General features: G+C 52.6%; 1 protein-coding gene across 1 annotated transcript in view; it reads right to left on the bottom strand.

Moving 5' to 3' along the window:
* CRYL1 (crystallin lambda 1) overlaps positions 1 to 16,247 on the bottom strand; it is an 81,066-nt gene that overhangs the window by 40,965 nt on the left and 23,854 nt on the right. The window contains exon 3 of the mRNA XM_057707343.1: positions 15,414 to 15,540. Within this exon, the coding sequence (XP_057563326.1) occupies positions 15,414 to 15,540 (127 nt within the window). The remainder of the gene's footprint in view (positions 1 to 15,413; positions 15,541 to 16,247) is intronic.

Raw genomic sequence — 16,247 nt, 5'->3', positions numbered from 1 at the left:
CGAGGACATCGCACACTTGGTCCCAAGGATGCGACCTCCTTACTCTGTGAAAGAAAACGCACCAGGGAGACAGCAAGGCAGCTCCGACCCGACGCTGTCCGCAACTGCAGACCACAGCCCTTGCTGCATCGTGTGTGACCTCAGGGCAGTGACGTAAAAATCTACCCAAAACTGACCAAACACGTTACTGAAATCAGTGTCATAACCATGGGCGGGGAGGAAATGGAAAAGAAAGTACAACCAGTTTCTAAAAAAGCACTCGTCAACAAGAAAAGGACTAACAACCCAACAGGAAGATGGGCAACAGGTAGGAACAGGTGCTGAACAGTGAACAGCGGAGGAAAGACACCCAACCGACCGAGAGAACGCTGAAAGCTGCACCACTGGAGTGTTAACCGCGGAAACGCCATGAAAACCATGACCTGTCGTTTCACCCTCGACAGACGGTCAAAAAGTAAACGGAGTGATGGTACCAAGTGCTGAAGAGGATGTGGGGAAACTAGGAAACCCAACCCAGTTGGAAACTGTGAAGTGACGTAACCACGTTGGCCATCGTGACAATACGACAGTGATATATGACAACACCTAGCGGAGCCGAAAGGGCACAGACCCTACAAGCCGGAAACGTCCCCTCTGAGCGCATACGCACGGCACTCCCTCCCGTGTCCCTGAGGCCGGCGGAGGCCGTAGGCAGTACCGTTTCTAAGAGCAGGAGGCTAAAACGACGTCTCCATCATCAGAGACCGTGGAAATTGTGGCATTTTCATAGTAACCGAAATTAACATAACTAAGATTAAAATGAATGAAAAGGAGTTCCTGTGTCAACAAGAATAGATCTCAAAAAAGCATAAGACTGAGTGGAAAGAAATTTCATTTCTGTACCTATGAATATATGCATTATGAAAATTACATGTTACGTTTAAATGAAACTTTAAAGCACACAAAACTTGTCTACAGCTGTCAGAGATAGGTACTGGGGACCTCCCTGGTGGGCCAGGGGTTAAGAAGCCGCCTTCCACTGCAGGGGACATGGGTTCGATCCCCGGTCGGGGAACTAAGGTCCCATGTGCCGCAGGGCAACTCCTGAGCCCTCGCACCACAACAGAAGATGCCACGTGCCGCAACTAAGACCCGAACGCAGCCAAATAAATAAAATAAATTCTTTAAAAAATTTTTTTAAAAATTAAAAAAAAAGGAGATGTGTACTAACAGTACGAAAGTAAGGACAGAAACGGTACTCATCAAACGCGAGGTAAGATTTCCTTCAAGGAGAAGGAAAATGCCATCAGGGCTTAGAGGGAACGCTGGCTATATTTACGGTGTTTTCCTTCAAAGAAATAAAGGAAGGATTCGGGAGCAAAGAACACATGTCGGGCATCTGTCAGTTTAAGGTGGTGGGTGAGAGGCCATTCTATTTTTAAAAGTTTTTCACAATTTACAAAAAAATAAGGCAGTAGGGTAGAGGGTGACGACAGAGAACTACTGTCCCCCAAGAACACGTATCCGCACATCCCATCAATGTTTTGATGCGTCTCCTGTAAAGCAACCCAACGGATAGGAAGGACGTCTCGAGAAAGGGCCGCTCACACAAACAGATGCCTTCACTGCTCAGTCTGCTTTCAGAGGACGACTCCCAACTGTGTGCAGTGGGGTTTCTGCATCGTTTCTTCTGTGCTTAAACATGACACACACACACACACACACGTCACACACACACCCAAGGCGGCGGGCCCACCTTGGAAAGAGGGACCGGCCAGGTAGGCGGAGAGAGAGGAGACGGAGACGGAGATCGCTCCTGCTCTCTGGACCCACGACATCCTTCCGCGTCCGGCTGGACGGGCGGGGATACCTCACTCCTCAGGGCTGTATAATACGTCATCAGATAACTACCCCACGGTTGTCGACGCTCCTTGTGAAAGACGTTAAGGTAGTTTTCAGGTTTCTGTTACTACAAACAATGCTGTGAGCAACAGCCTTGATCGGATTCTTTTGTGTAAACAGGACTATTCCTCTGGGGCAGAATCCTAGGGGTGAGGTTATAGCCTGTCCTGGGTTAAAGCAAACGGGTGCAGTGGGTTGAACTGTGCCCCCAAAAGATACGCTGCAGTCCTTGCCCGGCCCTGGTGGACGGGCCCTTATCTGGAGATAGGGCCTTTGCGAACGTCATCGAGTGAAGACGTGGTCACAGTGAGTGGCCCTAGGTCCAGTGACTGGTGCCTTTACGACGGACAGGAGAGGGAGGCTCGGGGAGACGCGACGGGGCAACAGAGGGACGCGGCCCCACCTGCGCCTTGACCTCCAGAATTATGAGAACAAATCAGCTGTGGAAGGTCTCCAAGTCTGCGGTCACCTGCTAAGGCAGCCGTAGGAAATCACCGCAAATCCCCCAAATGCACCCAGGGTGGAAGACCACTCCCCACGCTGCTTTGCCAGTTTCTGATGTTTCCAATTTTATGGGGAAAAAAGGCTTAGATCTTTATACTTTCTTTCTTTCTTTTCTTTCTTTCTTTCTTTCTTTCTTTCTTTCTTTCTTTCTTTCTTTCTTTCTTTCTTTCTTCCTTTCTTCCTTTCTTCCTTTCTTCCTTTCTTTCTTCTTCCTTTCTTCCTTTCTTCCTTTCTTTCTTTTTGGCTTTTGTATATATTTTTGTGTGTGACTCAGCAGTTCATAACATCTGACCCTTTTTAACACGGGGTCTCTGATGTCTTCCATGATTTGGGCAGTTCTTTGTGCGTTCACCTTCCTAAAGCATGTTTTTTCTTCTATGAATGTTCTCCTAACCTGCCATTTGCTCTCTGCTTCTGTTTGCTGTGTCTGCCTCACCGTGTTTTAATCGAACGTAGGTTTGTAAGATTCCATTTCACGCTTAGGAAAGATCTTACAGCTTTCAAGAATATAAAAACCCTTCTTTAGGACAAAAATGTCCTATACGGGGGCCACCTTCACCACAGCCCTGAAGGAAAGCCTCGATATCATTTTCAAAGCCACGTGCACAGCTCCGACAGGACTTCCCTGGACGGGAACCCTTCGGTCAACTAAGATTTAGAACGTTTACTCCACGTTCAATTTGCTCTCCTTTTTGGACAGTTTAGAGGAGCAGAGTGATCTACCCAGCTGTCCCTTACAACATCTGAAAGCTGGACAATTTCCACAGCGTAAGAGACACCAGATTTTTCCATCCCAACTATTCACTAAACATATCCAGAAGGGACCTAAAGGCCAGATAAGCACAGTTTCACAGCAGGAAATAGCTTGGAACTAAACAAAAAACTAGCCTGGGCGTCACAGAAACCTGGACCCACTCCCCCGACCTGCTGTGTGGTCCTGGGCGGGTCACCTGACCTCCACGGAGCTCTGAACATCAGAGAAGTAAATACAGAGTTATTTAAGCAACAAACCAAAACACAGGGATGTCAAAGTCTCCCCAGGGCTGGACTTTGATAAAAAGCTCCCAGGACCCCCGGGGAGTAACCTGGAGGTTCGGCTTCCTTGCTCCCTTGTGAAAGGAAGTCATGGGCCAACGGCTGAAAGCATCACTGCAGGATTTTAGCAAGGACGAGAGAAAGCAGAGGCAGTGACCACGCGTGGCTTCATCATTCAAGGGCAGGGACCCACTGTGCCCCACTCTGCGGTTTATTTGAAGACCCTCTACTCAGCCAGGCCTGGCAGGGGCATTTACAGAACACTGAGCACAGGGACACAACATGCCTTCCTACAGGCAGCCCTCCAGGTGCCCCGACCTGCAAACAGGGGACAAGGATTCTTACATAAGACTGAAAAGGCACAAGATATAAAGGAAAAGGCTGGTAAACTTGACTGCATTGAAATCTTTTAAAAAGTATGTTCATAAAAAGACGTTATAAACCAAGCAAGAGAGCCTGCAAACTGTGGATGAATATTAAAGGATTTTGCACCGGAAGTTTCTACAGAACTGCTACAAATCCATAAAGAAAAGTGAAAGTGTTTTGCTTACATGGGCAAAGAGGACAACAGGCACTCGGGGAGGGGGATGGAACGCAGGGCGCGCCTGCTCGGACAGGGAGCACGTGTGCTGAGCCAGCGGGTGTGACGTGCACAGTCTCCAATCCAGTCTCCGCTTTCCTGAGATTCGGATGTAAGAAATATCCCACTTTCCTCTCCATTTTAAGGAATACCATGCAAAACCGTACCATCGGCCTCGGGGCTCAGGATGAAGGAAGCACAGGGCGACGGGAACAGCCTCACAGATGCCAGGTCGCCCGATTCTCAAGAGCCCCTGGAAGACGACACTGGACGTGGAGACACCCTGAGCCTCGGTCTGGGCGGGGGTGGGGAAACGCAGTAAGGACCAAACGAAAACCAGGTAATCTGCGAGGGTGGCAGGACTCAACTCATTTTCCACTTCTCACTTTCAAAACAATGACTCTCACCTCGTCTCTCTAAAATGTGGGGAATAACGTCTCCGGAAAGTACCCGAAACACATCTGGTTAACTGGATCTAAGTAACAGGGTGGTTCAGGTGTGCTCACAACGCTCTTAATAAGAGACATCCGTTTCAATGATGTCTTTCAATTAAAAGTTTCGATGTTTCAACTTTTAATGTCTAAAGAAGGGGACTCCCTGCTTAGGGGTGAGGGAGACAGCAGACAGCTAATAAAAGCATCAGGGTACAGACGGGAAAGCGCGGCACGCGGCCCTGGGTCTAGGAAGAGCGGCAGTGCATCTCAACCACCGCAGCTGAGAGTTGCTCCGCTCCAGGACAGAACACAGTTGGAGCTGCAAGGTGGTGACAACGTGTGTTTCATATTTTTCTGCGCTTTCAGCCGTAACAGCCAGCTTTATGCAGAATTAACGCGTGGAATTCCACTCACACAAGTGACTGTCCCTAGTCACGCTTTCCCACAGCCAAACCCAGTACTCCAAGGGTCAGTTTAGCAAAGAACTAGAGGACGACTTGGACTAAACACGGCCTCCTCCCCTCAGGCGTGGGGGAGCTCCCGGCAGGTGAGGCCAGTGGCTCCCACAGGGGCGCAGGAAACTCCCTCTCCCCCCGCAAAACCCCAGCCCAGAGGGACCTTCTGCAGAAACCCTCCCCTGCCTCTTACCTGGGCCCCCCAACCTCCTGCCCGAGCTGCCCCCACCTCCAGGGAGACGGGCGGCTTGGCAACCTCGCACCTATGGGGTTTTCCTGTTCCGAGCCCAAAGGCTCGGGAGAGGCCACGTGGCCTCAGGGTCAAGTCAGCTCAGAACCCCTGCTCTGCCCATCCCCCCAGCTCCTTGGCCACGGGTCTGGCACCCGGAGCCACGAGGGGCCCTGGGCACACGGGGGTCACTCAGTGTGGGGGGGCCTCCCCAGGAGGGGACAAGCCCCACCCGGCCACCAACTCACATGATGAGAGGTGGTGGCTCACTTGAAGCAAAGCAAGGAAGCGTAAACGGCCCAGGACACTCTCCGTAAGACATAGATTAACAGCAGGGAGAGTCGCCCTAAAGGGCTCTAAGTAAGTGTGCAAGTGCCTCCTCCAGGAAGGCCTCCACCTCGGCCTGGCCGAGTCATGCCCTTCGCAGGCCCCCCCATCCGCACACAACACGCACCATCGGTCAGGGCAACCTTGGCCAGGACAACCTTGGCCAGGACGACAGGTCCTCGGTGTCACGTACAAACGTGCGGCTCAGCGCGTGCTGGTGACCAGGCTTCGAGGGACAAGCGGGCAGTCTCCCCAGGAGGCCGGGTCTGACCCAGCACAACCCAACTCCTGAAAGGTGACCGTCACCAACTCAAAAGAAACCTTCTGATTTCTTCCCCAGCTGTTCAAACAGATACGCTGGGCAACAAGTCCTCGCATATTGACTTTCAAATGAAAATACTCCTCACAGTGGCTCAGAGCAAGCAGATCCAACCCTGACGCCTGTGCCCCAGGAGAGCTGGCGGGAAAACAGACGCCAGCCCGAGCCCCCATGGCTCCCGCTGCGGGACGCCGCGCCCCTCGGGCTAAAGCCCCAGATTCCCTCGTGTGCTCACAGCACACCCCTGAAACTGGCAGGACCCCTGGAGGTGCGGCGTGGTACCTAAGGTTCCCGGAAAACAATGACCGCCCGCCACCAACAGCAACAGGGGAACAGCTAGAGGCTGACATGACAGTTGTGGAAGTGTCTGCTATTTCCCAAGTATTAAATATGCACGCCGAGGCTACTTTCAAATGAACTCACCATGTTTTTAACTGAGCGATAAGATTAAAAATCATTTCCCTAGTTGGTATCTATATACTCCATCTAACAGATTTCATAAAACAAAAATGTTTATATTAGACACTTGATTGACTCTGAGTATTAATTTAGCAACCTACAACCTCTAAAGCACAGGGGATAACTAAGCTTCTATCTATAGAAAGAACAGTGTGGATACATATAGATACCTAGGTTTCTATCTACATTTATATTACATACAATCAGTGCTATGTCAGCTCTCCAGTGTTTGTTATAATGTCATCACCCCATCTTTCCAAAAGAGTCCTGCAGTGCTCTTTTAAACAGAGATCTGAGCTTCTATTTTTTTAAAGTTTAGGGGGAAGTAGGACCACTCATTCAGTTTCACAGTAATTTTGGAACCAAATTAAAAATGCCAATGTTGGGACAATGACATGTTTGTTGTTACAAATCTGGATAATGAAACGCCTGTTTTCAATTATCAATTTAATAAGCATCTTAAAGATCAAGTACCCAACACTGGCGAGCCTGAAATCCACTGCCTTAACGAGCTGCTCTTACAAGGGTGCAGGGAATTCACAAGCCCAGCAAGAGGCCACCGAAGGCCAGAAAGGGGCCTATATGTCGTGGTTCCACTTTTCATGAACCTTCCCTTTCAAGTGTAACTCAAAATACAGAAGAACGACACACAGTGACGATCAGCCGAGTTACACGGGTAAAAGCAAAGCACTGGACGCAGCAGCGAGGTCGCCGTTTCCTAAATGGCGTTTGATTTCCATTGACCGATCCCACACGTGCAGGGGCCTCACAGAGAGAGAGCCCGAGACGGACGTGGACAGACGGGTCCACCTAGGGCACTGGCGCGGGCCGCCCCGACATCCAGTTCTGTCCAACATCCGGATCTCTCTCTTTTGTCGTCAGTCTTACAGTGACATCATCAAGGTGGTGGGACAGGAAGCCAGAGACCAAACCACGGCAACAGCCTCGGCCCAGAAAGCCGCTGTGAGAACGCCAGAAGCCAGTGAGGGAGTCGCAGGGCCGGCGGCGGGGGTGCGGGGATGCAAAGCCAAGAACATGCGCGTGGAGGCGGCCGTCACCTACGAGACCCCTGCCCTGAGCCGGCACCGCTCAGGACCAGGGGAAAAGGCCTGACCCGCAGCCTCTCCTCCCGGGCAGGACGCTGCACACCCACGTGCTGCCTCCGGGGGCCGCGAGGCGCTGCTTTCCGTCTACCTGCCTCCGCGCGCGGACAGGCCGGCACACCTGGGATGCTGGGGGGGCCACTGAGAGCAAAGGGGGCTCAGTCCCGCTCACTGAGGCGCCGGGGGCCCTGCAGTGCCGCGCACGGACCCCCGGGGGGGGGGTGGAATGGGAGGGGAGAGAGGACGAGGGATGTTGCGGAGAAGACGCCTCTCCAGAGAAGGACCGAGAGGCCCCCAGCCTCCAGCCAGGCCGACCGGCGAGCCCTTCCCTGCTTGGAGCCAGGCCGCAGCGGTGGGGAAAGAAAGCCCTCCAACACGTGGGCGCGGGGCCAGCAGACCATCACCAGGCCTGCTCAGCCCGTGGCCACAGCCAAGAGTGGCCTGTGCAGTTCTGAAGGCTGTGCTCAGCCCTCAAGCCTGCAACAGTCACTGTCTGGCCTTTCAGTTTTAAAGAATTTGTCAACCCTTATATGAGCGTAAACCTCCTTAACACACAAACATTCAGAGGCCAACAACACACGATGTGTACTGCCTTACTTTTTATTCTTAACCTTCCAACTATAGAGATTATTTCAACGTGTTAAACTGTTTTATTTCTAAACATTCATGTTCAACTGTGAAAACACATTATTTAGCTAATAATTGAACAGTGTACAAATAAATGACTTCCTAACCTATAGAAAATACATGACTAGGTAGATCAGTATGTAAGGACATGGAAAAAAACAGCCATAAAATAATATTATTAAGTATAAAAATCAAGTCATAACACACGACATCATCATAGGATTCCTATTATGAAAATGTTATGATTACAAGCATTGTAGAACTCTGGATAAATAAACTCCAAACTCTTCACAACAGTCACCCCCAGGGATTGTGAGGTGAAGGGAAAAGGGATTTCATGTTCAACTTCATATACATCTTTATGCTTCTTTTTTTTCCCCCAAGTCTGAACCATTTCTGAAATTTTAGGACAACAATAAAATGTTTGAAGAAATGCTATTCCTGTTTTAAATATAAACGTGTTCCCGTTTATAAAAACAAGGGTAATAAAGACCCTGTGAGGACGTGAAAGCTGGGGAGAACTTCACTCCCACCTTCAAAACGAGGAAAAGCCAGATAAATGACCAAATCATAACTTTTCTTGGACGTAGCTGGGATCACAGAACAACCCAACAGCCTGGAAGCCAAGGAGAGGCCGGAGGCTCGGTGCCTGGGCAGAGCTCCGAGGGAGACGCTGCAGGCACCAGGGAAGCAGGTGAGAAGTCAGCCCAGGTGAGACGTCAGCCCAACGCCCGCCCAGCAAACTGCTGAGCGTGAGCGGGCGGGAGGGCCTCGGCCACCAGGCGGCACAGACAGGGCGCAGCTCGCGCCACTCGCAGGCGGGGCAGGACAGCAGGGAGCCCTCCCCCCACACCCCGCAGGGCAGGCCCGGAGGGGCGGCGGCCACAGCTGCGGGCGGGCACCAAGCCCAGCAGCCCGATTCCCGGACAAAAGTCAAGCCCCTGTGCGAGGGGAGCAAACCCTAAGGGCCCCCTCCCGCTGGGGGTGGGGGTGCGGGGTGGCAGGAGAAACCCTCACCAGGTAACGGAGAGTCCCAGGCCGTCAGGACAGTGGTCCTCGTCCGCGTTATGTGACGACGTCAGGCGGCATCACCGGCTGTCAGAACTGGAGGGGGGGCCTGCCTGCTGGCCCCATGGCCAAGACGCCGCGCTCCCAGGGCAGGGGCCCCGGGCTCCCTCTCCGGTCAGGCAGCCAGAGCCTGCACGCCGCCGCTACGGCCGCACGCCGCAACTGGAGACGCCCGCACGCCGCAATGAAGAGCCCGCGTCCTGCCACGAAGACCCAGCACAGCCAAAATGAATTAATCAGCTAATTAATTATAAAACAGGGACTGGAGGGGGTGCTTCGTCACCTGGTGGGCGGGGGTCACGGGGAGGCCCCACCACAGAGAACGGCCCAGCCCCGCTGCCAGCAGCGCCGTGGCCAAGAGGAAGGGGCAGACAGCTCTGCGTGGGTGAGGCTCCCCAAGACTCCAGGTAGGACTTGGCTGCCGCAGGGAGGAGCGGCGGGGCCCCTGAGAAAGCTGCACCCAGAGGCAGGGTGCACGGAGCCGGCCCAAGACCACAGCTGACCTGACGGCAGTGCGCCCTGGGGGAGGGGAAGGGCACGGAGAGAGAGAGAGACCCCCCCCCACCCCACCACGGCGCCGGGGCGACAGAGAAGCTCAAAGCTGAGAGCAGGCCGGGAGCACCGAGAGAGCCTCCGCAGGCACCAGACGGCGCTCCAGGAGTGTAAAGCGGGGGACGCGCTAAGGGGACCGCGGACGACACAAGCGCAGCCGCGTCCTGACCAGAGGGACGCAACCCCACACCCACCATCCAGCAGCAAAAGGCACGTCCACCGCTCAGCCCAGGCTCTCCTGCTCCACACACCACGTCCGCATTCAGCGAAAACGCGTGAGGAACACACAAAAGCAAGAGAAACCACCTCTTGTCAAGAGACAAAGCACGCGGCAGAACTATCAGAGAACTGCAAACAACTGTGACTCTACGCGTTCTATACTCCGGTGGCAAAGTGTACAGACGGGGACTTTCAGCAGAGAGATGGACACTGAGCCCTTCCTCCGTGTACCCCCCATGCAGCCCAGGCCTGCCCCGGGGAAACTGGCAGCACGTGACTCCGGAGGCCAGCGTTCAGCATGTGCTCTCCGCAATCCCTCGCCTGGGACCCTCCGGGCAGACCCACAGGGAGGTCTACATGGGGAGGAACCACAGCTTCCTGCCCATCAGTTTGGCAGCCAGGGCAGTGACCGATCTGGAAAGCGAACCCCCAGCCACACCAGGTCTTGGACGACAACCCGCCCCTCGCCAACATCGTAACTGAAACCTCAGGAGACCCAAAGCCAAGGCACTCCCGAGATTATACACGTGTGTTGTTGTTTGAAATGACAGACAGGTCAGTAGAAATTACCTAAACACAAACGCAGAGAAAAAAAGCTGGGGGCGGGAGGCGCGAGGTGGGGCAGGGGCAGAACAGAGAATCCAAAAGCTCTGGCCATCATGAAATAACTCACCTACATGTCACTGAAATCCCAGAAGAAGAGAGAATGGGTACCAATAAAAAAAACTTGAAGAGATACAGGCCAAGATATTTCCAAAATGAACATAAAACCACAGATCCAAGAAGCTCAAAAATCCAGGAGAAGTTGGGGTTTCCACATCAACAATGAAGAGTGTTGGAACAGTGAAAGTACAGGCACGTGTGACGTTTACTCTTCGTTGCTCTGCATGTTAGCTGCCTACGTGAAGAGAGAGTGGTGCTGAATGTGCTGCCACAGGACGTGTGAAAGGAAGATCTCCGACAGCAGCACAGAGGGGGAGGTACTGTGGTCAGGTTCTCACACGACACAGGAAGGTAGACCACGACCCGTTAAAAGAGAACTGCAGAAATCCTGTGGTGATCACCAAAATAATGAACCATCATGGAAATTAGATGATATGATAAAAAATATTCAATCTAAAAGCCAGGCAAAAAGCAGCGTGGGGAGAAGAACGAAAAACAAATGGAACAAATGGAAAACAAGAAGCAAGACAGTAGGTTTTAATCTGCTGTATTAATCATGACATTCAATCTGGGGACCTCCCTGGCATCCAGCGGTGAGGACTCCACGCTTCCACTGCGGGGGGCATGGGTTCCATCCCTGGTCGGGGAACTAAGATCCCGCACGCCACGCGGCCAAAAAATTTAAAAAATAGAAAGTAAAAGACAGAGTCTGTCAGACGGGATAAAAGCTCAAGACCCCACTATGTGCCTAGTTTGAACTAATTGAGGAATGAATCCGTAATTACAGATGTCAACACTTCTCTCAACGATGGATAGAACAGTAGGCGGAAAGTCCGTCCGGACAGAGCAGCCCCGGGTGAATCAGTAAGCAGCGTGACCAAGCTGGTGTCTACAGCTCGCTCCTCTCAGCGACAGCAGAACATGCATCTTTCTCACCTGCACATGGAATAGTCACCAGGAGAGACTACATCCTGGGTGATAAAATACGCCTCAACAAATTAAAAGAACTGAAATCACATAAAGTATGTTATCGTGGATTTAAGCTGGAAATCAGTAACAGAAAGATGAATGGAAAATCCTCCCAAATTCAAGTGAATTAAAGAACCCACTTTTAACGATGTCACTGGGTGCAGCAAGGTACCCTTCACAGCAGCAGCCTGAACCCTGACGTGTTTACGTGTGAGTCTCACACAGCACGTGCTGGCTCACCTCGGGAAAGGCCGAACCACAGGGGCAGGACCAGGCCGGCGGCTGCGGGCCTGGGGCGGCGTGGGGAGGCTGCGGGCCGAGGGGAGGGGAGCTTTGTGGGGTGACGGAGCTGCTCTGAGGCTGGAGGGGGACACACTTCTCAAAACACACAGAACCGACCACCAAAACTGCCGGATTTTATGGTATGGAAGTCACACCTCCATTAACCTGATTTTACAAATTAAAACACACAGACAGAGCAGGAAAAATGAAATTCAAGTTTCAGTGTGCACCCTCAGTGCTGGCCTCCCGCTGCGCCCACCCCGCCCCCGAAAGGAGGATCATTCTGAGCCCCAGTGGACCTAGACCAAAAGTCCAACAAGTCTGCATCCTTGAAGAAAATGTACAAACTTATCAAAATGACGAGCATTTTCTAAATTTTACAGGTAAGGTTCAGATGCACATTCTCACATCTACGTGCATACACATCATTTTTACTTCTAGATCTCAGCTGCTGTCCCGCGTGTGTAAGGAAAGTTCACGTAAAGCTCATACTTCATTCTGTGACCGCTCCCAGGGATCCTACCAGCTACCTCGACCTCAGGTCTGAAATCACAGAGATACAGCCTCTGTACCACAGCGAATGAGCCTCAACCCTCTTGAACAGGCAACGCTTCAGACGGGCTTTCAGAACAAACTTATTTTCCCGGCACAGTAGATTTTCCGGCCAGGCAAGATTTGATTTCAAAATTGCACTATGTTCTAGAAATTCAGGTTCCATTCCTGCACACTCCCACATTTCAGCAGGGTGTGAGGAAACCTTCCGACTCAGGCTCCCGCCTGCTGGGCTTTGGGTAGAAGACAAACCGACCGCAGAGAACTAGGCTCACATTTCTGGGGCTGTGACCCTCAGGACTCAGCAGATCCCACAGCTGCATGGTTTGTGGTTGAAGAATTGTTTGTAGGAATTCACATGCTCTGCGCTTCCTGCCTTTGGACAATTCCCTGAAGCAATGAGTCTCCAGATAGCCTAGGTTAATTTTTCTACCATAAGACTTTTTCCTTTTATAAACGGGAAAAAGGGAGGCATAAAGAGTTGCTAAGAAGAGGCGACCAGCAGGACGTCTCCGGGCACCAGGACGGGGAGGTGCCACGCGGGGAGCAGATGCAGCCCTGGCCTTGGCCCTTCAGCTTCAAGGTCATTTTTAGATGGAAGGTTCTCTCAGGTTAGATATCCCGTGATAAACATAACAGTTTTTTTTAAGTCCAGAAATTATACTTCTATCAGATAGAGTCAGGATGACAAGAAAGGTTCTAAGTCTTCAATAAAAAGCATGAGACAAAATTCTATGTATGGTATTAAGTATGTTAGAGAAAGAGGGAAAATAAACAGGAGAAATGGAAAGAAATATAAACACACAAAAAAACTAAAACACTTCTGGACCTAAGCAGGATTCTCCTAAACTTCTTTATTCTTTAAAATAAAAATTTAACGTCCCCAGAGTGTTGGAAACTTAATATAATTTAACAAACACGTGGTATCACACCAGGCAGGTTTGGATCTGGGCGACTTATTTTCTTGTTTGTTTGGTAAACATATGGTGAAATTAAGACGCATTAGTTGCAAAATTTGAAAAACCAAGTTTGCCCCACGTCACAGAAAAATGTGTACACATGCCAAGAAAAGCAGTCAGGGCAGCGGAGAGAAATGGAACTCTGATTCCTCTCAAAGCCGCTTCCCGCCTGCCGTGGCCGCACCGCTCCCAGCGCCGCAGCAGCACGGGCCCTGCACCTACGAGGAGGCGTCCACGGCGCCTCACATCACGTCCCCAAGACCCACAGCAGCCCCACCGCCACACACGCCGCTCCTCTCTTCCTGAGGCACGGCCCCGCCTCTGCCCCCAGCCCCCACGTCCCACCCTCCCTAAGCCTCCCCAGTCCTGCCCTCAGAACTGTCCCCTCCTGGCCGCTCTTCGTGGTGCTGCAGGTAGAAACAACCTGAAGGGCAGTCTCCCACCAGCATTAAACCAGGGGCACCCACACCACCTCCCCGCGTGTTCCTCTCCCCACGGCCTGAGCCAGGGCTGCCTGGCATCGAGGACGGGGCTGGACACGTAAATGTCGCGTAGACACAGCCACTTAGTCCACGCAGTCGGGACGGCCCTTGAAGAGCCGTTTTCCGTACCCACGCTGCCCAGAACAGCATATATCACCCCATATCGTTTATCTTGTAAATTTATTCAGCATTTCCTAGGAGCTAAGCACTCTCCATGCACTAGACGTTGAGAACAGCCCCCAAACTGTCCTACAGAAGAACTGGCCTTATATTCAGATCATTATGTTCTCAGATGATGGAGGGCTCTCCATTTTTTGAAAAATAATATACGCTTTCTTGGGGAAGAAACAGTAGGCTGAACTAATTCAGTTGTGCTCGTATGGAAATCATCAGATAGAATCTTTTTTTTTTTTAAATGGGACCAGGAGACAAAGGAGTTTAACAAGGACATGTTAACTACTTTCGGGGCGTGACTTTGCAACGCAAGCGCTGGAAAGTTTATAAGAAGCTTCATAAAAATCACTTTAGAAAAATAACACCGCCAGCTGTGATCACGGGGAACATATCACGCTGCTGCAGGGAGGGAGAGAAACACCTGAGGCTTGAGAATTCGTCGTGGAGGCTGGAGATGAAACGTCCAAAGCCGTCATCACACACGGATTTAAAAAGCACGTAGCAAACATCTCAGAGGAGAGCAGGAGGCCTCTGGAAGCCGTGTGGAGAAGCAGCCCGTCTCTCCCGCGAAGACCGCCGCCGCCCGGCAGGCACCGCTCCAAGGCGGGACGCGCGTGCTGCGAAACGCGCGGTCCCGCCGCACGTGCCCGCGTCAGGCCACGCGACGCGTGTCGTTACAAACGTTCGTTTCCACCGTGCAAATATTATACACCAAAGTGACCCCAAAAAGGAATTTCTTAATGTTCTCATTGCAAGCAGCGTGGCCTTGCATTCGGGTCACTTGAGGTGACCACCACCTCCCAGGGCTGGGCGTCGCGCCCTCGGCGGACCAGGACGAGGGGCTCAGGTCAGGACGCCAGAGAAGGGCCCCGGCCGCTCCGTGCAGGGTGGGCAGCTCGAGGTCTGCTCTGGGCCCCGCGCCGCCCCCGCGGGGGGTCTCTGAGGCCCCCCTCCTCCAGCAGGATCGCAGAAGAGCTGACGCTCTCCTTAACCTCAAACTAGCGGTGCGTGGAGACCCTCCTCCACGGGGACCGTGCTGGGGGGACCCCTGGGCGCCCACGGCCACGTCAGGAAGGTGGGCCGGACCCTGCGGGGGCACCGAGCTGCCCCCAGGACCCCCGAGGCCACCCCCCACAAGGCCTGGGGCGTCCTCGGCGGCGGAGACAGGGCCCCCCGAGAGCCCGCTTTTTTAAGTGACGTTGTTGGAAACACTAAAGGCAAACGCTCCAAGAAATGAAAGGGGCTCCTTTAGGTGATTTATGTAAGCTTTTACACAGTTACATATGAGAACAAGAACATAATCTCTCATTCAGCGAGAAGAAACACAAGTGTTAGCTATCCAGAAAATGTATTTTTGCTGGACATTGTAACACCCCTGGGAGATAACACTATTCCAGCGGTTTGACGAGAGCCCCGGGACAGCCGCTGAAAGACGGCGCCCTGACCTGCACGCACACGGCGCCCACGCCTTCCTTCCACGGCCTGTGACCCAAGATGCTGGCAGACGAGCTCGCCCAGCCCGGCGGCCGGTCCCACTCACCTGAACGTGCAGGGCGCCCTCTACCGCCTCCCGGATGTCAGAACAGCCGCGGATGAGTGACAGCTGCTCCTCAGCGCCCAGCGGGCCTTTCAGGGAGCCCGACTGCTCCAGCAGCTCCATCTCTTTTCTGGAAAGCAGTGGAGAGCAAACATCAGGGACAAGTCAAAATCCACAGAGGTCTGCGTCCCTCAGCCGGGAACAGCATGTCAGACCCACGTCACACGTTAGGGGGTGACAAGGAAACGAAGAGGGAAGAAACCAGTGCCGGCCAGGATGTGGAAAAGCCGGACCCGGTGCACTGTGGGCTGGAAAGTAAAAGCTGCAGCCAGGAGGGCCAACGTTGGGCGGTTTCCCAAAAAGTTAAAAATAGGACTATCAGGACTTCCCTGGTGGTGCAGTGGTTAAGAATCTGCCTGCCAACGCAGGGGAGGTGGGTTCAATCCCTGGTGCAGGGAAGATCCCACATGCTGCGGAGCAACTAAGCCCGTGTGCCACAACTACTGAGCCACGTGCCACAACTACTGAAGCCTGGGCACCCAGACCCTGGGCTCTGCAATAAGAGAAGCCACCACAGTGAGAAGCCTGTGCACCGCAACAAGGAGTAGCCCCCGCTTGCGGCAACTACAGAAAGCCTGTGCACAGCAATGAAGACCCAACGCAGCCAATAAATAAATAAACAAAGGTTTCTGTTTTTGTTTTTGTTTTTAAAGGTCTATCATAAGCCAGTGACGCCACTTCCGGGTCTATACCCCCCAAAAGTTAAAAGCTGGGACTCTGATATGTGTACCCCCACGTCCAGAGCAGCAGTGTCCACAGGGGCCGAAGGGTGGGAAG

The sequence above is a fragment of the Hippopotamus amphibius genome, chromosome 14 (assembly GCF_030028045.1).
Source record: "Hippopotamus amphibius kiboko isolate mHipAmp2 chromosome 14, mHipAmp2.hap2, whole genome shotgun sequence".
Taxonomy (NCBI): domain Eukaryota; kingdom Metazoa; phylum Chordata; class Mammalia; order Artiodactyla; family Hippopotamidae; genus Hippopotamus; species Hippopotamus amphibius.
The sequence above is the reverse complement of the archived record's forward strand: the minus strand, read 5'-3'. Positions and strand labels throughout refer to the sequence as shown.